The sequence below is a fragment of the Scyliorhinus torazame genome, chromosome 4, assembly GCF_047496885.1.
Source record: "Scyliorhinus torazame isolate Kashiwa2021f chromosome 4, sScyTor2.1, whole genome shotgun sequence".
Taxonomy (NCBI): Eukaryota; Metazoa; Chordata; class Chondrichthyes; order Carcharhiniformes; family Scyliorhinidae; genus Scyliorhinus; species Scyliorhinus torazame.
Genome location: NC_092710.1, coordinates 297,531,994 through 297,556,394, shown reverse-complemented (window position 1 = coordinate 297,556,394; position 24,401 = coordinate 297,531,994). Strand labels below are relative to the sequence as shown.

General features: G+C 42.4%; 1 protein-coding gene and 1 pseudogene across 6 annotated transcripts in view; both read left to right on the top strand.

Moving 5' to 3' along the window:
* Nucleotides 1–21,398, top strand: part of sesn1 (sestrin 1) — a 149,404-nt gene extending 128,006 nt beyond the window's left edge. For 2 of the 6 annotated variants that reach the window (XM_072499970.1, XM_072499975.1), the window contains 9 exons: nucleotides 8,360–8,425; nucleotides 9,267–9,467; nucleotides 10,574–10,756; nucleotides 12,513–12,752; nucleotides 14,048–14,198; nucleotides 14,890–15,005; nucleotides 17,788–17,978; nucleotides 18,612–18,756; nucleotides 19,970–21,398. In XM_072499970.1, the coding sequence (XP_072356071.1) occupies nucleotides 8,360–8,425; nucleotides 9,267–9,467; nucleotides 10,574–10,756; nucleotides 12,513–12,752; nucleotides 14,048–14,198; nucleotides 14,890–15,005; nucleotides 17,788–17,978; nucleotides 18,612–18,756; nucleotides 19,970–20,056 (1,380 nt within the window). In that variant the 3' untranslated portion in view covers nucleotides 20,057–21,398. Of the gene's footprint in view, nucleotides 1–2,322; nucleotides 2,480–8,359; nucleotides 8,426–9,266; nucleotides 9,468–10,573; nucleotides 10,757–12,512; nucleotides 12,753–14,047; nucleotides 14,199–14,889; nucleotides 15,006–17,787; nucleotides 17,979–18,611; nucleotides 18,757–19,969 lie in introns of those variants that run through there. The other 4 variants (XM_072499974.1, XM_072499973.1, XM_072499971.1 and 1 more) reach the window with 4 other exon arrangements.
* Nucleotides 16,070–17,749, top strand: LOC140411019 (nuclear transport factor 2 pseudogene; annotated as a pseudogene).
* Nucleotides 21,399–24,401: the final 3,003 nt, after the last annotated feature.

The following is a 24,401-nucleotide window of genomic DNA, read 5'->3' as shown; positions in this document are numbered from 1 at the left end:
TGACCATCTCCAATAAGAGAGAACTAAACCATCGCCCCTTAACAACTGCAGGTCAGAGGCTAGGAATCCTGTGGCAGATAACTGACAACCTGACTCCCCAAAGCCTGACCACCACCTACAAGGCATAAGTCAGGAATGAGGTGGAATACTCCCCACTTGCCTGGATGAGTGCAGCTCCAACAACACTCAAGAAGCTCAACACCATCCAGGACAAAGCAGCCTGCTTGATTGGCACCCCTTCCATATAAGCATAACCAAAGAATTTATACAAAGACCATCATTGTCTACCTCTGTAATCTCACTTGCCTTAGACCATATGACATAGGAACAGAATTAGGCCACTCAGCCCATTTAGTCTGCTCTGCCATTCAATCATTGCTGATATTTTTCTCATCCCCATAACCCTTGATCCCCTTCTTATTCAAGAATCTATCTATCTCTGTCTTAAAGACACTCCGTGATTTGGCCTCCACAGCCTTCTGCGGCAAAGAGTTCCACAGATTCACCACCCTCTAGCTGAAGAAATTCCTCCTCCTCTCTGTTTTAAAGAATCGTCCCTTTAGTCTGAGATTGTCCTCTGGTTCTAGTTTTTCCTACAAGTGGAAACATCCTCTCCACATCTATTAGTGTCCTGTAACTTTCAATAAGATTCCCCATTCTTCTAAACTCCAATGAGTACAGACCCAGAGTCCTCAACCTTTCCTCATACAACAAGCTCTTCATTCCAGGGATCATTCTTGTGAACCTCCTCTGCACCATTTCCAAGGCCAGCACATCCTTCCTGAGATGCGGGGCCCAAAACTGCTCACAATACTCCAAAAGGGGTCTGACCAGAGCCTTGTGCAGCCTCAAAAGAACATCCTTGCTCTTGTATTCTAGCCCTCTCGACATGAATGCTAACATTGCATTTGTCTTCCCAACTGCTGACTGAACCTGCATGCTAACCTTAAGAGAAACGTGAACAAGGACTCCCAAGTCCCTTTGTGCTTCTGATTTCCTAAGCATTTCCCCATTATTTAGAAAATAGTCAATGCCACCATTCCTCACACCGTTCCACATTGTATTCCATCTGCCACTTCTTTGCCTGTCCAAGTCCTTCTGCAGCCCCCTGTCTCCTCAATACTACCTTTCCCTCTACAGATCTTTGGATCTTGCCTCAGTCCACCAACTGATAAAACACTCATCTGTACCTTTGGAATACTTGAGTTGTAAGTGAGTGTCTCCTACCTGGCCTTTCATTCTCAATAAACTACGGCTCATTAAAGTCTCTCCTATCCATATCCTCTTTAACTTGCTCATAATCCCTTAATACCTCTGATTTAAACTTTTCATTTTAAAATGTTTGATGGGAGGGCAGCACAGTGATGCAGTGGTTAGCACTGCTGCCTCATGGCACTGAGGTCCCAGGTTCGATCCCCGCTCTGGGTCACTGTCCATATGGAGTTTGCACATTCTCCCCGTGTCTGTGTGGGTTTCGTCCCCACAACAGAGATATGCAGGTTGGTGGATTGGCCACGCTAAATTGCCCCTTAATTGGAAAAAATAAATTGGGTACTCTAAATTTTTTTTTCATTGCTTGACGGGTAACATTGCTTGAGTGGGGGGGGCACACTGAGAGGGGGGGCACACACCGAGATGGGGGGGGCACAGACCGAGAAGGGGGGGAGCACACCCCACACGGAGGGGAGGGGGGGAGCGGCCCCGGCACACCCCACACGGAGGGGAGGGGGGGAGCGGCCCCGGCACACGCCATGGGGGGGGGGGGGGGGAGCGGCCCCGGCACACGCCATTTGGGGGGGGGGGAGCGGCCCCGGCACACGCCATTGGGGGGGGGGGGGGAGCGGCCCCGGCACACGCCATTGGGGGGGGGGGGGGAGCGGCCCCGGCACACGCCATTGGGGGGGGGGGGGGAGCGGCCCCGGCACACGCCATTGGGGGGGGGGGGGGGGAGCGGCCCCGGCACACGCCATTGGGGGGGGGGGGAGCGGCCCCGGCACACGCCATTGGGGGGGGGGGGGGGGAGCGGCCCCGGCACACGCCATTGGGGGGGGGGGGGGGGGGGAGCGGCCCCGGCACACGCCATTGGGGGGGGGGGGGGGGGAGCGGCCCCGGCACACGCCATTGGGGGGGGGGGGGGGCACGCGATTTGTTTTTCTAACAGTTTCTGTCACAGGTCAGTGTTGTTTTTGCAGCCGGGGAGTTCCGAGTTGTTGTTGTTCCTCCCCGCGCGCCGCGCCCCGCCCCCTCCGCCTTCTCTGACTGGTCAATAGTGGCAGAGACACCCCGAGAGGCGCCAACCAGCGGCTGCTGCCTGACGGGCCTATTTAAGCATGCGCAGTGCGCCGCGGTCAGACTGCTGCAGCGGCTGGCAAGTCAGGAATCCGGCCCCAGTAACGTCAAAATGAGACTTGCGGATGCGAGAACGAAAAAGACAGGCAGGTCAGCGAGGGAACGCCTGCTCTGCAGTAATTGTGTAAAGGTACAGTATCAAGCCTGGAGTCTGTCTGATCCGTACAGTTTCTAAATGTGTTTTTAACGCTTTGGGGTTAGGATTACACTAAGGGGAAAATGCTGTTATATTAACAAGTAAAACCTGAAGTGAACCTGAGGAAGGAGCAGCGCTCCGAAAGCTAGTGATTCGAAACAAACCTGTTGGACTTTAACCTGGTGTTGTAAGACCTCTTACTGTGCTCACCCCAGTCTAATGCCGGCATCTCCACATCATATTAACAAGGATGGTGGATTGGCTAACTAACAAAACAGAGCATTGGGATACATACGTCATCCCAGGAGCTTCATTGCAGTGTTAATGTAAGCCTACTTGTGACACTAATAAAGATTATTGTTATTTTTCGATTAACAAACTAGTGGGCTGCCACCGAGATCACTGCTGGGGCCTCAACTATTTACAATCTATAATCTGAAAAGGGAAAATGTGTAGGATTATGGGGAAAAGCATAGGAAAGGCACCAGATGAATTGCTCATACAGAGAGATGGTGCAGGTGCGATGGGCCAAATGGCCACCTTTTATGCTGTAACAACTCTGATTGTATACAGATACTGTTCTTTAACTGGTATCTTTATGTTGTAATGTTATGCTCAACAATATAATGGCTCTAACATAGAAAAACATCTTGAGTCATTTAAGGAAAGGGTAAGAATTTCCTCCTATTTGGCTTGCAATCCCTGTTGGAAGAAAGAAGGTATTATACTGGGGGAATCTGTACACCATTCTTCAAAGCTTAGAAGAGCAACACAATTCAAGACTGGGAGTAGAGAGCATCTGATAAAGATACCTTATCAAATATGCTAATTAGTGCAAAAGTGAGCTCTTCAAGTTCAGCTGTGATGGTGGTTATGAAGTGCACAGCTAGGGTGGCTTAAAACATGCCTGCCAGTGGTGGACTGAGGGGAGAGGAAGCAAGAGTCAGAGGTGTGAAAATTGACAGGATTATACTGGAGAGAGGGAGATAAATTTGAGGCACTGGAGGGCTAGCAGCCTATTTAGGTTGGCAAGTGCAGTGGTGATGCTTGGTTGGGTCTTGGTATAGAATAGAATGGGCAGGAGAGTTTTGGGTAGGTTGAAGTCCAGGAAGATGAAATGAGAGTATTGGAAAAGTTGAGTGAAGGCGACAGAGGCAATTAAGCTAAGAACAAAGAACAATACAGCACAGGAACAGGCCCTTCGGCCCTCCAAGCTTGTACCTGTCATGATACCACCCTTAGCCAAAATTCTCAGCACTTCCTAGTGCCGTATCCCTCTATACCGATTCTATCCATGTATTTGTCGAGATGTCTCAACGCCGTTAATATATTTGCTTCCACAACCTCCCCTGACAGCGCATTCCAGGCACTCACCACCCTCTGTGTGGGGAAAAAAAACCTGCCTCGCACATCTCTGCTAAACTTTGCCACACGGACCTTAAACCAAAACCCCCTGGTTGAATGACCCCTGCACCCTCCCCATCCACTCTATCCATGCCTTTCATAATCTTGAAGAAGTAAAGATGGAGGTGGGCGGTCTTTGGCATGGCGAAATCACTTAGGATCCTGACATTTGGAGATTTTTTTAAGCATCTGATTTATTTATGTTGAGTCAGATACTTGACTATGAAGAACAGTGATAGCTCCTCAAATCCTTATGGGTTCTGCACTTCGCCGATGGTTCAAATGTTCTAGAGACGTTTCCTCTTTGTTGTCATCCTAGTCACCTGTGGTGCAACTATTCTATAAACTTTGACATTTCTAATATTAGTATAGGTATTTTCCTTCCAGGGTTTTCCATGTGAGATTTGTTTCATCAAGTAACATTTTACTCTATGCTTTTCTGTGGAACAAAACTTTAATGGTTGACAGTGCATGCCATTTCAGTAATGTATAAACTAACTTGGTATATTAAATGTTTTACATAATTAATGTTAATATATTAAAATTGGTATAATGTTACACTTCCCGTACCAGCCTCCCAAAACAGGCGCCGGAATGTGGCGACTAGGGGCTTTTCACAGTAACTTCATTTGAAGCCTACTTGTGACAATAAGCGATTTTCATTTTCATTTCACTTACTGTTGAAAGTGCAAGATTAAGTAAAGAGATGGTAAAGAAAGATAAATCCACTTGCAGAATTTCGGTGTTTTTCCCCCCAAAACGCTTCAGTGGAATCTAGTGGGCACACTTTAATTTTCCACATGCAATTAACACTTCTGTTGCCCAGGGCAGCACGGTAGCCTTGTGGATAGCACAATTGCTTCACAGCTCCAGCGTCCCAGGTTCGATTCCGGCTTGGGTCACTGTCTGTGCGGCGTCTGCACATCCTCCCCGTGTGTGCGTGGGTTTCCTCCCACAGTCCAAAGATGTGCAGGTTAGGTGGATTGGCCATGATAAATTGCCCTTAGTGTCCAAAATTGCCCTTAGTGTTGGGTGGGGTTACTGGGTTATGGGGATAGGGTGGAGGTGTTGACCTTGGGTAGGGTGCTCTTTCCAAGAGTCGGTGCAGACTTGATGGGCCGAATGGCCTCCTTCTGCACTGTAAATTCTATGAAATCTATACAATTTAAAATTCCGGCAACCTTGATTTATGAGGCAACAGGGGCCTCTGAAGGTTCAAGACCCATTAGAAGAAGCTATTTTTGCAGGCTTCTTTGCAGATGAGCCCAATCTTCCTGCATAGAGCAACTAAGCAGTTTTCAATCATTATATTAGGTTGGACGTGCCAGCTTCAAATTCTTGGATACTTTTGGCTCCTGCTCTCCATCCAACCAAACCCTCACCCATCTCATCTTCTGCAGTTTCTCCACTATCTCTTCAGCCCACTAATTCCAACTTATTCTTGCTAAAGTCAAAAATTACATGCTGTTTAACTGTCCAAGACCGATTTTCTCCTAGTCCTTCCACATCCTCTTAATCACTTCAATTCTTTCTGTTTGGTTCTAATTTCTTGAGAATGTATTCTTGAGAACCTCATGGTTCTGCTCATGCCTGTTGTACATTTGTTGGCACCAACGGCTTTGCCTGCCTCTGGGACAATTTTTTATTATTCTTATAAGGTCAGCTTTCGCATGTCAGCCTATGATAATTGAGTCTGCTGCCCTCATCAATTATTGGTGCCTCACCTGCTTAATTATTTTCTCCAGCCTAACAGAAAATATACTATCCTCCTATGTTCCTTTGCGCACAAATGCACCTCTAGCTTGTTTTCTGACCGCTTTTCTAGTTGCCACCTCACGCTGTCCAGAAGGGCAGAACATATCCCCATTATGCTATTAGCCACCAGGCAGCACAAATTGTTCTTATAGTTTGTTACCATGTCAGCATTACATTGTTGAAGTGCCAATATAAATTCCAAATACTTTTACTATAATCTTCTTACATTTGACTACCTATATTTGAAGCACTGTTTGAATTTGGTAAACTTTGCATTCCTGAGATCTGATGTTGATTCCTGAGAGTGGAGGCACAAAATGTGGGCCACTTTCAATTGAATATCTAACCAAAATCGACAACACGTGCATACAGTAGAAAGAGGAATTGGTAATTGGGTTCATTTGGCCGCTGGGTCAAATTTCTGACACTCTTCCTGACAGCACTGTAGGTGTACCTTCACTATATCGACTTGGAATGAAATTAGAGATTGGCAGTAAATACCCATATCCAAGTGCCTCTTTAATTCCCTCTTGGTTTAGGACATTAATGCAACTGGTGTAGAAGACCGGCTGAAAAAGGTCCAAGTAGGATGGGTGCAGTGGTCTGGACCATTTAGAAATCAATTTTGTTTTTTGTCTCTGGGTGATCGCTGTAAAAGCCATATTGATTGCCCTTGTGCAAGGGGAAAGGTGAGGTTGCAATGTGAGACGGAGTTGTATGATGGCGGGGATGAAGTTGCAAAAGTGGGGAGCGATGGTTTTCCACAAGTGTTTTGCAGGGTTTTGAAGGGCCCTAGAGTTCGTTTCGATGGACCACATCCTGTGAACAGCTTCAGGAAGAAATATCATGTGGGTGTGTGTCACAAGGACTTGGAATCAATTCCAGGGCGTTCCATCAAGAGACTGTGGTTCATAGTCAGTACTATTACTTAGGAGGAGGAGGCATTCCAGACCCTAATTGGTCATGGGATCACAACCCACAGATTTGGGAACCATGGTTAACGCAGTCAATTCGTCGTCATACAGTTCAAAACGGTGTGGGGGATATAGTAAGAAGAACCACAAAAAAGAATGTGAGAGCCATGTGCAGTCCTCTGGCCACATAGTGAATACCAGTGCTGTAGATAGTAACATCACAGCCATGTTCCAGTGGTGTAGGTAGTAGATGAGCTACTGTTCAAGCGGACCTCTTTGTCCTGTATGGGTGCTGAACTTCTTGATTGTTGTTGGAGCTGCACTCATCCAGGCAAATTAGTAGGAGTGTTCGATCAAATTTCTGAAAATGTGCCTTTTTGATGGAGAGGCTTTGGGAAGTTGAAAGTTGAGCAGAATATTTAGGCTCTGACTTGCCGTGGTATCCATGGGTTTTTGTATCTGATATAGTTGTATTTTGCAAGAAGTTTAAGACGTGGTAGACTACTTTACATTTAATTATTTCTGAATAGTTTACTAATAAAAGATTTTTGAGAACTCTTCATTAAAATTGAATATTGGTTTCGACATATATACCTGACACACTTTTGTTAAAGTATATGCTGGTCTTTCTGTGCTACCAGCTTGAGCCAGAGGAGTGACCCGGACTGACTCATTGTCAAAGCACAAGATTATTCCATATATTTATTTGTAAAATATTGCATTTATAGAAACCAGAGGGTACAGATTTAAAGTGATTGGCAGAAGAACCAACGGTAACCAATTTATTTTATGCAGCAAGAGATTAGGATCTAAGTGCACTTTCTGGTGGGGACTAATCCAATCATAGCTTTCAAAAAGCAATTGAGAGATTTGAAAGACTACAGGAAAAGAGTGGGGGAGTAGGATGAGCAGATTTGCTCTTGCAGAGTCGACACAATGTGCTGTAAACTATTCTATGATTCTATAAATATGTAAACCGTTGTTATTTGTGAGGGTTGGTGCCAATATTTTTCTTTGTAAATAATGTAAATTGTTACTCTGCAAGAACAAAGTATTAATTGTTGCCTTTGCTAAGTTAGTGGCCTGCAGTTTTCTAGCATTTTGTTATATCATGGGGTGGTTACAGGTGTGTCAAAGTTTTCCAAGTTGATGCTGAAGTAACTTTATACAGTTGACAGATGTTGAACTATTTGCCATATTCTGAGTACCTGTGTTATAATTTAACGGATGCAGGGTATCTCAACCAATCATTAAACAAGGAGCAGGAAGATCATAACAAGGCCGTCTCAAAGTAGCTCAGTTGTTGATGCACCAGTTGCAGAACTGTATGTTCTCGGCACCAGGCCAACTAATATACTGGCGCAATGCCACAGTCAGGAAGTGCAAATGTTTTATAAATTGTGCAATCTCATTTGAATAAACTTCAGTATAGCTTTGTATTGTATATAGGTTTGCCCATGTCCTTTTTTTGTGGTGAGTGTAGAAAAGCTACTGTGAAATTGTCTTGCTTCAGTGGGTTTTAATCTTGTGCGGGGAAGCTGCTTGAACAATGTGTTCTAGGCAGTGAGCCAAGTAGTTAAGAACATTCCGCCTACAGCTAGTCCAGTGTTCATTTCAGAGAGATTGTGGAGTTATCAAAAACAAACTGATGTCACTAATCTGTGTTTTTGATACTGTTTATAAAAAAACCTGTTTTCTGTTGCCCACTAAGTGGATAAATCTAGGACAAATTATTGTTGCTCTATTATTAGCTCCAATTAAACCAGAGAACAAACATAAATACTGTTATCCTACTTTACAGGAAATGGGAGTGAGAATCCCCCGGCCTTTGAGGCAAGGACCAAGTGAATTCATCCCTGAAAAAGAAGTATGTTTATCTCGCATTCGAGCCTCCACATTTTAAACTCTGCTGCTTTTTTAACCTAGGGAAGTGCAGTATGCACTCCTTCTGGCATTGCAATGGTGTTAAATGCATGAGCTGTTTTATAGAATAAACTGTAATATTCCTGTAACCAATTGTTTGAATGTCTTGACTATATAGATCTATAGCCCTTTTATTTTTCCCTCCTGTATAGGAGAAATATACATTAACTACAAAGATATTTTTCTCTATGACTCACCCGGGTGAAGGACAGAGGTTTTATGATTTTAGCATTTGGGGCACTGGAGTTGGCACAGAAATTTGAAAATAGATTCAATTAACAATTTGGATAAGGTTGAGAATTTTCCTAATTTTTTCTGCAAACGCTAAACAGGCAAAGAATTGAGGCATTCGAACTTTAAAAGAAACAGCTGGATGCAATCATTTTGGCCTGAAAATTCAGTTTCCAATATTTTTCTGTATTTATTCCCTGTGCTCCTCTCCGAAATCTCCAATTGGGAAGGTGAATTGATTGGTTGCAAACTTGGTGTTTCTATTCTAGATTCTCTAATAATAGCTGACAAATAGTGATCATTTCAAAGTAAGCATCTTTGCGTGAGCTATTGCAGATTTATTTTGTAAAGTGTAATATATGAATAGTTTTGTATATTGAAAGGAAATCGCTTCAGCCAAATCTTCGCTAAAGCAAACATCAAAGGCCTCAGATTTGTTTGAACAAAATTAGGCCTTGGTTAACCTGCACTTTACAGATATGTATAAAGGCAACTGCCATGCAGTGATTTGGTTATTGTGGTCATGAGATGAAAATTTAAATATTTTTCAACAGATCCTCCAATTAGGAAGAGAAGATGCAGAGACTCGTGTATTATTCATTGAAGCATTTGCTACTTTGGGTCGCCTGGACAACATCACCTTGTTGATGGGATTCCACCCACGATACCTTGACAGTTTTCTCAAAACCCAACACTACCTGATGCAGGTGGATGGCCCGTTGCCTTATGATTATCGACACTACATAGCAATAATGGTGAGTCTCTTCCTTCGCATTGTTCAGGTGATGCATGAAGTATACAGTCTCCTGTTAACTCAAAGGCTGAGCACATAATGAAATTATCAGATTCACTACTTCCTTCTCTAGTGGGATTGATTAGCCCAAGGAGCATTTGATAATTAATTAGTTCTGCTGTGCACTCCAGCACTTCAAATGAAGCCTAGCTGTCAGCTACCAATGTGACTTTCCTGTCTTGCAGTGTTACAACTAAAGTGATGTATGAACTCTTCAAAAAAGAGTTCCAGCCATCTACACATTTTTCTTGTGATGCATGTTAATAATAGCACCATAGAAACATTGGGATGAGAAGTAGGAAGTTGGAAATACCAATTAGCAGCTGTGAAAACTACAACAATAATTCACTGCTTAGCTTTCTTCCCACCTGAACATTTGTATTGACGATAGTAAGCACAGTGCCTGACTGCACTTTGTTGTTTATTAACATAGACCAGTCTCCTCAGCACGAACAATGGCTTTGGAATTGCAATCTCCACTTTTAAAGTGGGCAATTGCTTATGTCTGACAAATTCAAATAAAGCACTAAAAATTAGGATTAGATTGTTGTTAATGAATCTTTAAGCTATAATTTTCTTTTAAAATTCACGTAACACATACTTTCATATATTTTTCACATTTGGTTTTGCCTTTATGAAGGTACAAAAAGGGTGAAGAAAGCCTGTTGGCCTATTGGTGCTGTTTTGTTTAAGTTTTTATTTGTTGGATGATGTGCCATCCTCCTTGCTCATTAGTAAAGCTAACTCAGAAATGTTATTCCCAAATACTTGAAAGCAATTTTAGTTTCATTTGGATTCTGGTGCAAGTACTTCACAGTGGGGCATAAGATACTTCTGTGAGATTAGAAAAAAACGAGGTTCATATTTATGCTCTGCAAATTTTGCCCAAACTAATTTTGTTTATTTTAAGAATGGCTAGCTGTAGATCATTTTTAAACAGTTATGTGAGATAATTGAGTCGTTATGACTAATTGGCATTGTTCAGGGAATAAATTGAGAATTAAGCTATTTGATGAGATTTGGAACATTGAGCATTGAACTTTTGGCTTTTTTTTTTAAAAAAAACAGGCGGCAGCTCGACACCAGTGTTCATATCTAGTAAATCTCCATGTTAATGACTTTCTCCAAGTTGGTGGGGATCCGAAGTGGCTAGCAGGATTAGACTCTGCCCCTCGGAAGCTTCAGACTTTAAGTGAGGTGAATAAAATCCTTGCTCACAGGCCCTGGCTTATCACCAAAGATCATATTGAGGTGAGTGATCCTCTGATTTCTACATTTGAATTTCACCTACCTGCCTTCCGCCCACTTCCATCTCCAGCACACACGCTTCTGCATCTTTCTATCCTCTGAGTTTCATCCTAAATATTAATCTTTCCAGTCATAGCCACACCCTTTACATTATATGAAGCTTGCCATTTCCAAGGCTTCCGCCAACTACCCAACTTGGTCATTTCTTTATCTGCCTTCTGTCCACATTTCCCCCTCTTGTCTAACCACCTCTGTCCATGGCTTAAAATAAAACCACTTCATAGAATCTCTACAGTGCACAAGGAGGCCATTTGGCCCATCGGGTCTCCACCAACCCTTTGAAAGACCACACCCCTCCCTATCCCTGTAACCTCACCTAACCACATCTCTGAACTGTGTGAGGAAACCGGAGGAAATTATGTAAACTCCACACAGTCACTCAAGGCTGTAATTGAACCCGGGATCCTGGCACTGTGAGGCAGCAGTGCTAACCACTGTATCACCCTTCTGTCTCTACCTCAACTCAACCTCTCCTGCATCCTGGCCTTCTACCCACCAAAAGTTTGGCATGCCTATAACATACTTCTCTTTCCTGACACCTTAATTCCCATTAGATACCTGATGTTCTCCTAACTTCACAAATTCTCTAGTACAGCACCCAAATCTGGGCACTCAAATGTGAAGTACACATGTTGTTATGCGTCTCTCCTGATTGACTTACATTTGGTAATAGGTAAACAACAAACAAAATGCACCAATAATGTATATAGAATCTTTAATATCAGAGGCATGACTTACTTTCAGGATGGTCTTACAAGGAAAGAGGGGCCGGTTTAGTTCAGTTGGCTGGACAGCTAGTTCGTGATGCAGAGCAAGGCCAACACGGGTTCAATTCCTGTACAGGCTGAGGTTAATCATGACGGCGCCGCCTTCTCAACCATGCCTCTCACCTGATATGTGATCCTCGGCTTAAATCGGCAACAGTCAGCTCTCCCCCCTCAAAGGGGAAAACAATCTGTGGTCATCTGAGGTTATGGCGACTATGCTTACCTTTATTTTACAAGGAATAGAGGTGGTGAGATTTATAGTTGGAAATTTAGAGCTCCACAACTTTAAAAAGATGGGGAGCACAAGGGCCCACTTTACAGGTGTGGTGCAATCTGTTTAAAACAAAACAATGTTTATTCTATGAATTCAGTTAACACTTCATAAACACACAGTAAACATCTTATCAACTACAAACCGTGATACTTTCCCAAATACAATATTTTATAGATAACCCTTAAAATCTTCCCAAACAACATCCGTAGGTTAAATCCTTTAAAAAATAAAAACAACAGCTTTAAATGCTCTACAGAAACAGCTATTACTTTGAAATCATCAATGATCTGGAGACATTCTTTAGCTTGTCGAGAGAGAGATCATTATACAGCTGCTTGCTTAAAAAGCAGCTCTCCACCTCTGAAAAACAAAACTACAAACACACTGCAGCTGCCAGCTCAAAAACAAAAGTGAAAGACAGACAGCCCAGCTCCACCCACACACTGACATCACTGCAGCTATTTGATAAACACCCATTTCTTAAAGGTACATCCACCTGACAAATTGAACCAAAATATCATAACATTAAACGTAACTGTGAGAAGTACAAATCAAAGGGACCATAAAAATGTGAGAACATTTGAAGGGGGTGCATTAGAATGACATGAAGCTGTAGCTTGTGGCAGTACCATTAATGTAATTCTTGACTTTATTTCAGAAACTCCTAAAAGCTGAGGCGCATGGCTGGTCACTGGCTGAGTTGGTACATGTGGTCGTACTACTCACTCATTATCATTCTCTTGCATCTTTCACATATGGCTGTGGTATTAACCCTGAAATACATTGTGATGGAGGCCACACATTCCGACTCCCTTCTGTTGGTAGTTGCTACGTATGTGATTTTACAAATGGCAATAATGCTGTAGATGATCTACTGAATGGCCAAGAAGGAAATGAAGTAAGTTCAAAAACGTTAAATCTCTTTACTTATTTTCTAAATGGGGAAAATGCTGAGGAAATCAGAAGCACAAAGTGACTTGGGAGTTCTTATACACGATTCTCTTAAGGTTAACATGCAGGTTCAATGCAATGTTAGCATTCATGTCGAGACGGCTGGAATACAAAAGCAGGGATGTACTTCTGAGGCTGTATAAGGCTCTGGTCAGATCCCATTTGGAGTATTGTGAGCAATTTTGGGGCCCCAGGATGTGATGGCCTTGGAAAGGGTCCAGAGGATGTTCACAAGAATGACCCCTGGAATGAAGAACTTGTCGTATGAGGAACAGTGAGGACTCTAGGTCTGTACTCGTTGGGAGTTTAGAAGGATGAGGGGTAAACTTATTGAAACTTAGCAGAATACTGCGATGCCTGGATAGAGTCAATGTGGAGAGGATGTTTCCACTTGTAGGAAAAACGTGAACCAGAGGAGACAATCTCAGACTAAAGGGACAATCCTTTAAAACAGAGATGTGGAGGAATTTCTTCAGCCAGAGGGTGGTGAATCTGTAGAACTCTTTGCCACAGAAGGCCAAATCACTGAGTGCCTTTAAGACCGGAATAGATAGGTTCTTGATTAATAAGGGGATCGGGGTTATGGGGAGAAGGCAAGAGAATGGGGATGAGAAAAATATCAGCCATAATTAAATGGCGGAGCAGACTCAATGGGCCAAGTGGCTAATTCTGCTCCTATGTCTTATGGTCTTATTGCATTGCAAATGAATAGCATCGAAGCCAAAAAAAATCCACTTAGATTTTTACAATAAAAATTTAAGTTCAAACTTAAGTAACTATTTCTGTAAATTGTTTTGAGCATTAAGAATATGGGGAATTTTACCTCTGTGCATCGGTATTGCAGATGGAACACACTTGCTTCCTTTTAGTGTGAGTACTCATCAAGCTAGTAAAAAGGCCATTTTATTCAAGTGATGTAATGCAGGATCTCTTTTTCTCCTCTGCCCCCTCCCCCAACTATTCTCATTCTCTCTCTCTCTCTCTCTCTCTCTCTCTCTCCCTCCCCCCCCCCCCCCCCTCCCTCTCTCTTCCTTTCCCTCCTCTCCCAACCATTGCAATCAAAAACGTAGGGGATTTTAAATGTTTTAATGCACAGACTGCCTATGTGCAGCAGTAATGAAAGAGCCAAAACAAAATTGCATTCTTGTCAAAATAAAGCCTCGTGATTTCAACTGCTTTTATCGCTTATTTGAATTATGCAGGCAATCATTTTTCGAGTACAATGGCAATGTTTATCTTTAGCAGGGCACAGAGACTGTTTGTGAGGTGGAAGCTCTGATGAAAAAAATGAAACAGCTGCAAGAATGTAGAGATGAAGAAGAGGCAAGCCAAGAGGAAATGGCAACACGATTTGAGAGAGAAAAGGCAGAGAGTCTCTATGTAGCACCAACCGGTGAGAATAAGATAGTTGTCTTGAAGTAATGTTGATTTGTGGTCACCATATTTAAATATTGTTTATAATGTGTGTATAATTAAATATATGGTATTGAAGATATGTACTCATAGAAATATAGAAAATAGAAGCAGGAGGAGCCCATTCAGCCCTTCGAGCCTGCTCTGCCATTCATTATGATCATGGCTGATCATCAAGTTCAGTACCCTGACCCCGGTATACTCTATACCCAGGAATATTTTGCATGTATAAAATGTTAATGGGTAAACCTTTACATGCACTAGATATAGATATCTGGAGCAGCTATATCACAAATAACATCAGTGGGCCATTTAGAACCCCAAGTCTTACCTATAAAACTCCATAAACTGTACTTTTATTTCCAAATTTCTAGTTTCTCTTTGGATTTGGAGAAGTTTGTTTTTATTTCTCTCGTCTCATTGATGGGCAGGTCTTAAATGAGAACCACTTTGGTAATACACTGCCTGAGATGTATACATATTAATTTTTAAATTTAATTTTAAGTTTTTACTTGGCCTGTGAAGCTCTGTCTGCGCTATAGGATCCATTAATAGAATAAAGCTTGATTTTAAACTCTGCGGGTAGTGAGAGTCTGTAATGCTAACTGGGGAAGTGGATTCCATGACAACTGAATGGCAGCATCAACTTCTGCTTTTTCTTCCTACCCCAGAAGATGAAGAATCAGTTGATACAAGAGAAGTTTCTCGTCACTTTGAGGATCCAAGTTACGGTTACAAAGAATTTCCCAGACAGGGCGAGCAAAATGTGCCCACGTTTCGAGCTCAGGTAAAATTCTAAACTTTTTCTCCATCTGATCTATGATGTACCAGTTTGTTGTGCCTGAGTTTTAGGACATGGGCCTGTATCCATGATTTCTTAATCAAATCGTGTAATTGTGGTGAAGTGCTGAGCAAAGACTAGTTTGTTGTCCCTCTTGCCCTCATGGACCTTTTCCCTATAGAAACATCAAGCTACACGGCAACAATTTTAAACCTTCCTAGTGATTTTGTAAAAATTCCCAAATGTAAGGTATTGTTTGGAGCAGAAGTAATAAACAATCCATAAAAATCATCTACGGTGATGAAGTTGCAAGTACGGCATGACATCCTATTGTTGATTGATGAGCCAAATGGCAGGGAGTACCCATGGATGTAAGAGTGTGTTGCGGTGCTGTTTATGATTGTGATGAGTGTTGTACAAAAGAATGTTGCTCCTGGGGAATGGGACCTTAAAGTGGGTGACATATAATAATAATAATCGCTTATTGTCACAAGTAGACTTCAATGAAGTTACTGTGAAAAGCCCTAGTCTCCACATTCCGGCACCTGTATAAGATTACTAATGTGGTACAGTGGGCTGGCCTTCTCACTTTCACAACATGACAGCGTGGGCAGCACGGCAGCATGGTGGTTAGCACAATTGCTTCACCGCTCCAGGGTCCCAGGTTTGATTCCCGGCTTGGCTCACTGTCTGTGCGGAGTCTGCACGTTCTCCCCGTGTGTGTGTGTGTGTGGGTTTCCTCCCACAGTCCAAAGATGTGCACGTTAGGTGGATTGGCTATGCTAAATTGCCCTTCGTGTCCAAAATTGCCCTTAGTGTTGGGTGGGGTTACTGGGTTATGGGGATAGGGTGGAGGCTTGGGTAGGGTGCTCTTTCAAAGAGCCGGTGCAGACTCGATGGGCCGAATGGCCTCCTTCAGCACTATAAATTCTATGATCTATGACTCTGCTGTTAGAATATTAAAGGAAGGGTGGGCGGAGCTGGCAGCCCCTGGGGCGGAGCTCCTTCCCCGGGCTCCGGCCCCGGGGGCGGAGCTCCTTCCCCGGGCTCCGGCCCCGGGGGCGGCGCTCCTTCCCCGGGCTCCGGTCCCTGAGGTGGAGCTCCGACCCCGGGCTTCGGTCCCTGGGGTGGAGCTCCAACCCTGGGCAGAGCTGGCAGGCCATGAAGCGGAGCTCCTTCCGCGGGCCTGGGCGGAGCTGGCGGTCCCTGGGCGGACTGCAGCGCGCATTATGAAAGGTGCAGCGTGTGCACTTGGAGCCGGGAGCGGAGCGAGCTGAGGTTACAGTCCGAAGACACGAGGACTGAATCATTCATTTTTGGGCATCAGAATGGCTGAACACCCATTGTGGGAGCAGATTGGTAGAGGTTTTGTGAATCACTATTACCAACAGTTTGATGTAGACCGAACACAGCTTGGGACTCTGTATAGTGTCCCTGTTTAACATGGGAAGGACAACCTGTCCAGGGGAAAGCTGCAATAATGGAGAAAATAGCTAGCCTATCATTCCAGAAAATACAGCATAGTATAACTGCGGAGGACCATCAACCAGCACCAGATAGCTGTGTTCTCAGTATGGTGGTAGGACAGCTAAAGGTGTATGACCCGGTGATGGGATTTCATCAGTTATTCCTTCTGAAAAATGATAGTGACAAGTGGATCTGCACAAATGACATGTTCAGATTGGCTCTCCATAACCTTTGCTAGGCCTGCTTTGTAGCCCTGGCCGTACTTTAATCAGCCACTGGTATACAGTCTGAAATTATAGTGAAGCGGTGTATTCACAAGGGCACTGTTGTGGGACAGGACCAACATAATGAACTGAATTACTTAATGAAAACGATTGCGGTATTTTCCTGTTAGATTTTCAGCCTGTTCAGCATTCAATGGTCAGGGGCAAGATCACTGTTTATGCATCCAGTCACTGACAATGACTGCGATTTGAAGTTATCTGTAAATGGTTTCCTCCGGTGTCTTTTTTTTGTTTGTGAAGTATTTGAGCATCAATTGAAAATTTCTGATCGGACCTTTCATGAAGGATATTTTTACAAAAGAAAAAGGTCACTGATCAATTCAGAAACATATAATCCGTACTTGTCAGGTTCTTGTAAAATGTTCACAGAGGACACTTGTTTTCAGAATGTGATTTTCAATAAAAGCAACATTAGTAAATGCTTCTATAAATCTACATACTTACACAAGCAACTCTGTTGGAAGTGATGACTCCATAAGCTGCAACCAGTGCAGCTCTAAAGGCCTGTTTGATTGCTGTCTATAAATGATAATTTGACTTTTTTTTTTTTAAAAAAAAGAATATTAAAGGAAGATCTCCAACCAATTTAGCAAGGGGGACATAATGACAACTTTTTCCAAAACCAAATTTTGTGGCAGTTCTTCCTTTACTTTTCTGACATTATCATTCACCAATTCAGAGTGGGTGGTAGGTCATGTTTGTCACTAAGCTCAGTTGGCTGGCAGCTGGTTTGTGATGCAGAGTGAGGCCAGCATCATTGGTTCAATTCCCGTACCGCCTGAGGTTCATGAAGACCCCGCCTTCTCAACCCTTGCCTGAGATGCGGTGATCCCCAGGTAAAATCAACACCAGTCAGCTCTACCCCTGAAAGGGAAAAGCAGCCAATGGTCATCTGAGACTATGGCGACTTTACTTTTTTTTTATTGTTCTTGCCTCTAAATGAATAGTATTTGTTCTGTCATAAATTCCTTGCTGTCTTGTACTTATTGCAAAAATGTTAACACCAAATCTACTTTTATATTTCAATCTTTGCACAGGATTACACTTGGGAAGATCACGGGTATTCCCTTGTCAACCGTCTTTATCCCGATGTCGGCCAGCTATTGGATGAAAAGTTTCAGATTGTTTACAACCTGACTTACAACACTATAGCAATGCATAAAGATGTTGATACCTCAATGCTCAGACGGGCCATCTGGAACTACATCCATTGCATGTTTGGAATAAGGTCAGTTTGTGATATTATTTATCGTTTGGACATATAGGGTGGGATTCTTCGTTGCTCGACAGCAAAATCGTATTTGGCGATCAGGCAGTGAATCCCCGTTTGCGACCGAATCGAGGCTGCCGCCGTTTTTCAGATGACCGCCCACTCCAAAATAGCATCATCTGGTAGCGCACCACACATCGTTGCGACGGCATTAGCGTGTCGCTTTGAGGCCCTCCCCCGATGCTCCGCCCCCGATGGGTTGAGTTCACGACCATGCGGGTCGCATATGGGTCTGAGGTTACGTAAACCTGGCATGGCGGCTGCTGACTGCGTCCAGTGGCGCCATAGTCGGGGGCGCCGTGCTGTTGGCAAGGGGGGCGAAGGAGAAGACTGGTTTGGGGGGGGGGGGCTATTTGGTCGTCGCCATGCGCAGCCATGGACCCGCCAATTCTCGGCTGTATATGTCGGGAACACCGGGAGTTTTACCTGGCGTTGCAGCTAGCCCCCCACTGGGTGGAGCATCCGTGCGGGGGCGCCGCCGACTTTTTCATTGTAACACTCGACACTTCCTCAGGACATAGCCTCAAAGTCGGAGAATCCAGCCCATAGTAAATGATTCCATATAATTAATCTTATCAATTTATTTGGCAGGTATGATGATTATGACTATGGTGAAATTAATCAGCTGTTGGATCGGAACTTTAAAGCTTATATAAAAACTGTGGTCTGTTCTCCTGTGATGACTACAAAAAGAATGTATGACAGCTTCTGGAGACAATTCAAACACTCTGAGAAGGTATGAAGGGCTTGTACTAAGGTTGGAATTTATTAATGATTAAAAATACACAATATATTTACTTTCCAAGTCCTTTCACCAATTGATTATACGTGATGTGATCTGATCGTGTTGCAATACTGCATGTTTTACAGGTTGGCTCAGTCTGAGAAGAGACGCACTGTGATAGTCCTGCAGTTTAATTGCTAATACAATCTACCCTTAAAAGCTCCCAGTAAAAGTAGCCTTTTATTTTAGTATTGTAGTTATTTTTGTAATACTTTTGTCAGACCGTTCAAATTCAGTTCCCATTTCCTAAAGCCTTCAGAGATCAGTAGTTCCTGTTTTTATTCTGAAATTTAAACTCCATCTTCCTGGAGGTGACAGTGGTATACATACCCCTTTAAAATTGGGTTAATATTTCCAGACGATAGCCATAAATGTCTGAATTATGGGAATATTTAGGTATAATTGGCAAGCAGCTAGTACACTACAACTGGTGTACTAGTGCCTAGTGAATGTGAGGCATCTTTTCACTTGTGGAGTAAGGTTAGAGTGCTACAGTTGGTCTCATCACCTCCAGGTTAGGGGTGAGAAACTTTCTTGGAGTTTTCACTCCTGTTTATTGTACAAGAGTCTTTGCATTTGGACCTCTGGTGAGGACATAATTGGGTTCGACCTTGCAGTCAAATGGCTTGCTGTCAGACTTTCAAACTTCATGTAATAAAAAAACTTTGCATTTCTCCAGCACCCTTTCAAGACCGTAGGATGTCCAAGGTGCAAAACAGCTAAATGTGGCATGTTAGTGTTGAAAAAATATATATAAGAGCTATTTGATGATATCAGAAGGTCTGTGAAACCCTAGACGGATGAGGAAGAAAAATAGTTTAGGAATGGAAAACCTTCAAAGTGTATTATTTATCGTTTGAACTATGTTTTACCGAAAATCTGAAAATAGTGGAGCTGCAGCTGTCCCTGAACCTTTCTTTCCTCTTGCATTCAGTTTTAAAAACCCAGACTTGGTGTAACCTAAATTTTACTGCCTTTTTTATTTAATTGATTTTATTCTCCATTATGGGTCTTCTCGGTTACCTTGAGTTCCAGTTTAAAAGGAAAAGCTCAATTGAAATGAATAGAAATTCTGTTGATTTCAAAATGTGTTTTTATGTAATTTTTTTCAGTTTTAACTTTAAACATGAAGTTTATTTTTAAAACATGTATTTCCTTCCTCTAGATTCATGTGAATTTGCTTCTTATGGAAGCTCGAATGCAGGCAGAACTTCTTTATGCTTTGACGGCCATTACACGTTATCTGACATGAAAAGCCTGCACTATCCTAAGCATCCGTTCTCATTGGAGGAACTGCCAGTTCATTTGAACCAAAGGAGGCAATTACCTATAAATTCCGTTGTGCCATAACATACATCATGAGAAAAGTGTTACCCATTGGTGCACTGTGGCTCTGGACCTTGCACAGAAGGAAAAGAATGGAAGACTGTGAAGAACCAATGTGCAACCTGAGTATTTGATCACTTGTGTGTTTTGACAACACAAAGTAGTTTCTAACACTTTCAATATCTTGCAGATGCAACAAGCTATATGCTCTTCTTTTTTTAGATTAGGTTATAATGTGTGGTTGCTGTAGGTAACTGAAGTTGGAGGATTTAAAAAAAAAAAATAATAATAATAATTGAGGTCTGGAAGTTTTGAGCCTCAAGAGCCTTTTTATAGTTGGAAGTTGTTGGTGCTGCTATTCCTGCCAGTGGATTGCTGCGATCGCTGGCTACCTAAGTTTTGAGCTAAGACTATCAAACTGAATACTGCAGCTACCTGAGCCTGCACTGTGATACACTCCAGTGATGAGTCACAGTTTTGAGATAATACTGACATTTATAATTGTTAGAATTCTAACACATCTGTATAACTTTTGGAATGTACAAGTATATCTAAAACTTGTATTTCTGCTGTAAAACAGTGCAGTGATTTTTTTTACATTTTGTTTCCGAAATTGGTGAAGTAGTGATAGATGAATTCCTGTTTTACCCAAAGTATTGTCTTGAGACAAGAAGTGTACTTTTGAATTTCTCCTGTCTTCCTTGCAAAACTTACACACTGTAATGCGTTATGCATGTTTTCTATTGCAGCATCTTGTTATGTTATGGCTATTGCTGTTTGTGTAAGAAGGTTCAGTTGCCCTCTGGCACTGTGGAAGTTTTCTGTTATGAGTAGCTTTGTCTGGAAGCATGATTCTAGGTGACTGAACAATAGTCTTCAGAATTCAAGCACAAACTCCAAATAGTTTTTAATGTGATATTTTAACCATTAGCAGCTTACCTAACAAAGCTGGAAATGTTATGTTTACTGATGACCAGTACTTGATTCAAAGTATCAGCATGAAGTCTTGTGTTTTCATAGGTTTTTCATCAACTTAGTGGTTGTAATACAAAATATTAAACTTGTTTTTAAAAAATAAATGTCATTATTGACATTTCAAATGAATGAAATCAAATTTATTGCCAACATGTCTGTTTCAGTAAAGTACCAAAATATTATAACTGTTAATATTTAACAGATACATTGAGTTCTCTCAATTGAAACTGTGTAAAGTTATTTTAGATTGTGTAGCATTGCACTCAGAATAAATATTTTTTTTCTCAAACATCCCAGTGGAATTATGTCTGGAAAGTCATTACATATAGAACAAGGAACATGTTTGCCTCAGCACTTGTTTACCTCAGCAATTGTGAAAATGTAGTTGATGAGCAGTGAAAGTTGCTCCCCTAGAAACAAGGCTGCACATGAACTCAAACAGGAGGACTTTGAGGTTCTGCTAGTGCTTGCTCCTCAAATCTCTGGAGGTGGTTTCAATAGAAAGTGAAATGATTTGGGATGAAAACCCTCTCGAGTACCGTTGTTGGCCAGAGGTTCTTCAACTGCAGAACAAAGACCACATTGAGGACTATTTATCACATAACTTCGCTGCCCTATTGCAGCCTGAAGTTTCTTCTACCAGCTGTATGGTATGTTTTGTTGGAACCTGCCGCCTAGTGCAAAGTTCCTACTTACTGCTGTTGAGAGTTTGACTATTTGCACAAAGCTACATGCAGAATGCACAAATCTACATGCAGAATGCAGGAGTGGCCTTCTCCAAATCTTTGTCCAGAATCTTCTCTGGTGCACCTGCCATGGTATCCAGGTTTAGATCAGTTCTGAAACATGTTTTAAAGGTAGCAGAGATAATAGGTTAGTCCTTGCTGACAGCAGAATAGTCTCCTATGGTGTAAAACCTTGTTCCAGGGCTTATCTTCCCCTAGTAGGGCGCGAATCAGTGGACAACTGTTGAAGAATCCTTTTGGGCTCGTTTAGCAGTGTGTTTCTCAGCATCTGCAGTACCGAAAAACAGGCTCGGCCAGTGGGTCCCGGGTGAATTCAGCATCCGGGCCTTTAGGCTAATTTACATATGCAGATCGGGGGGTGAGGTCCATATCTCAGAGCATCTGGTGACTCACAATCGGACTGGTGCAAAGGCTGATTTGGGGCTCTCGTGCGATTCACCTGTTGCACCCGGATCTGCACGTACAGTGGGGTCTGAATCGTGCCCATAAAGTTCAATCACGCAGGAACATGGAAATTGAATGAGATTATTCATTGACTTAGACCATAAGAAATAGGAACAGGAGTAGGCCGTTCAGCCCCTCAAGCCTGCTCCACCATTCAATATGATCATGGCTTGCCTTTCTACCTATTTTTGTGTCATCTGCAAATTTGGCGACAGTACATTTGTTTCCTTACTCCAAGTCATGAATATGTATTGTAAACAGTTGTGGTCCTAGAACAGATCCCTGTGGCACCCACTGGTTACAGGTCGCCAACCTGATAAAGAGCTCCTTATTCCCCACTTGCTGTTTCCTGCCCATTGGCCAATTCGCTCTCCATGCCAATATACTACCTCCAACTCCATGGGCTCTTATGATTTAACCTTTTGTGAGGTACCTTTTCAAATGCCTTCTGGAAGTCCAAATATAACTCATCTACTGGTTCCACTCTGCTTGACACTTGCTCAAAAAACTAATTAGACACAATTTCCCTTTTATGAAGCAATGCTGACTCTCCATTTGATTAGATTACGATTTTCCAAATGTGCTGCTATTCCTTAATTGATTCCAACGTTTTTCCAACAATAGTCAGGCTAATCAGCCTATAAGTTACCTGCTTTTTGCCTCCTTTGCATTTTGAATATGGGGTGTCACCGGCAGTTTTCCAATCCTCTGGTACTTCTGGTTTATTACTGTTTGGCGCAAGAGTAGAAAGGGAGCTGTGGCCAAACCATGGCTTACAAGGAAAATTTGGGATAGTATTAGATCCAAGAAGAGGCATACAAATTAGCTAGAAAAAAATAATAGACCTGAGGCTTGAGAACATTTTAAAATTCAGCAAAGGCAGAGAAAGGGATTGATTAAGAAGGGGAAAATACATTTTAAGTAAATAGCAGGGAACATAAAAATTGACTAAAAGTTTCTATAGGTATGTAAAGAAAAAAAAACTAATGTAGGCCCCTTACAGTCAGAAATGGGGGATTTCATAACAGGCAACAAAGAAATGGCTGAGGAACTAAACCATTACTCTTGATAGTGATGGTATTTAATTCCTCCCCCGTATTAATGGGATTTTTGAAGTACCTTCCACCGTAAAGACTGATGCAAAATATCTGTTTAACTCTTCTGCCATTTCCTTGTTCCCTGATTCTCCCCAGTTTCATTTTCTAATAATAATCGCTTATTGTCACAAGTAGGCTTCAATGAAATTACTGTGGAAAAACTCCGAGTCACCACATTCCGGCACGTGTTTGGGGAGGTCAGTACAGGAATTGAACCCTCGCTGCTGGCATTGTTCTGCATTACAAGCCAGCTGTTTAGCCCATTATGTTAAACCAGCCCCTAAATATTCTCCTTAATTTCCTTGGTTAGCAATGGTTGGTTTATCCCTCCTTAGAATCTTTCCTCCTGACTGGTATTTAGGTCATGAATTACCTCCTGAAATGTCTGCCACTTCTTATTCACTGTCTTTCCTGCTAATCTATCCACCTAGTTCACTTTAGCTAACTCTACCCTCATTTCATTGTAATTCCCTATATTTAAATGAAATACAGTTGTTTCTAACCCAAGTTTCTCACTCAATACGTTGGAATTCAATATTCAGTTTATGTCCATTACCAGATCCAAGATAGCCTGTTCCCTGGTTGGTTCCATGGCATATTGCTTCTGGAAACTCCCTAATGCACTTTGTTGTTGTAGCTACCCTTTCCAACTTGATTAACCCAATCAATGTGAAGATTAAAGTCACCCATAATTATTGCTCTATTATTTTTTCATGCTCCTATTTGTTGATTTATACCCTTTCCTTCAGCGTGGCGATTGTTTGGAGTTCCAAATGCCACTCCGATCAATTTCTTTCCCTTGCTGTTTTTTTACCTCCATCCAAATGGACTTTACATCATCCAAGTCTAGATCATCTCTCAACTGTCATTTCATCTCTTAATAACGACCCCATGACCTTTTCCTTCCCGCCTGTCCTTCCGAAGGGTCAAATATCCCTGAATATTAAGTTCTGAGTTTTGATCTTGTAATCATGTCTCCGTAATGGCTCTGAGATCATATACATTTACC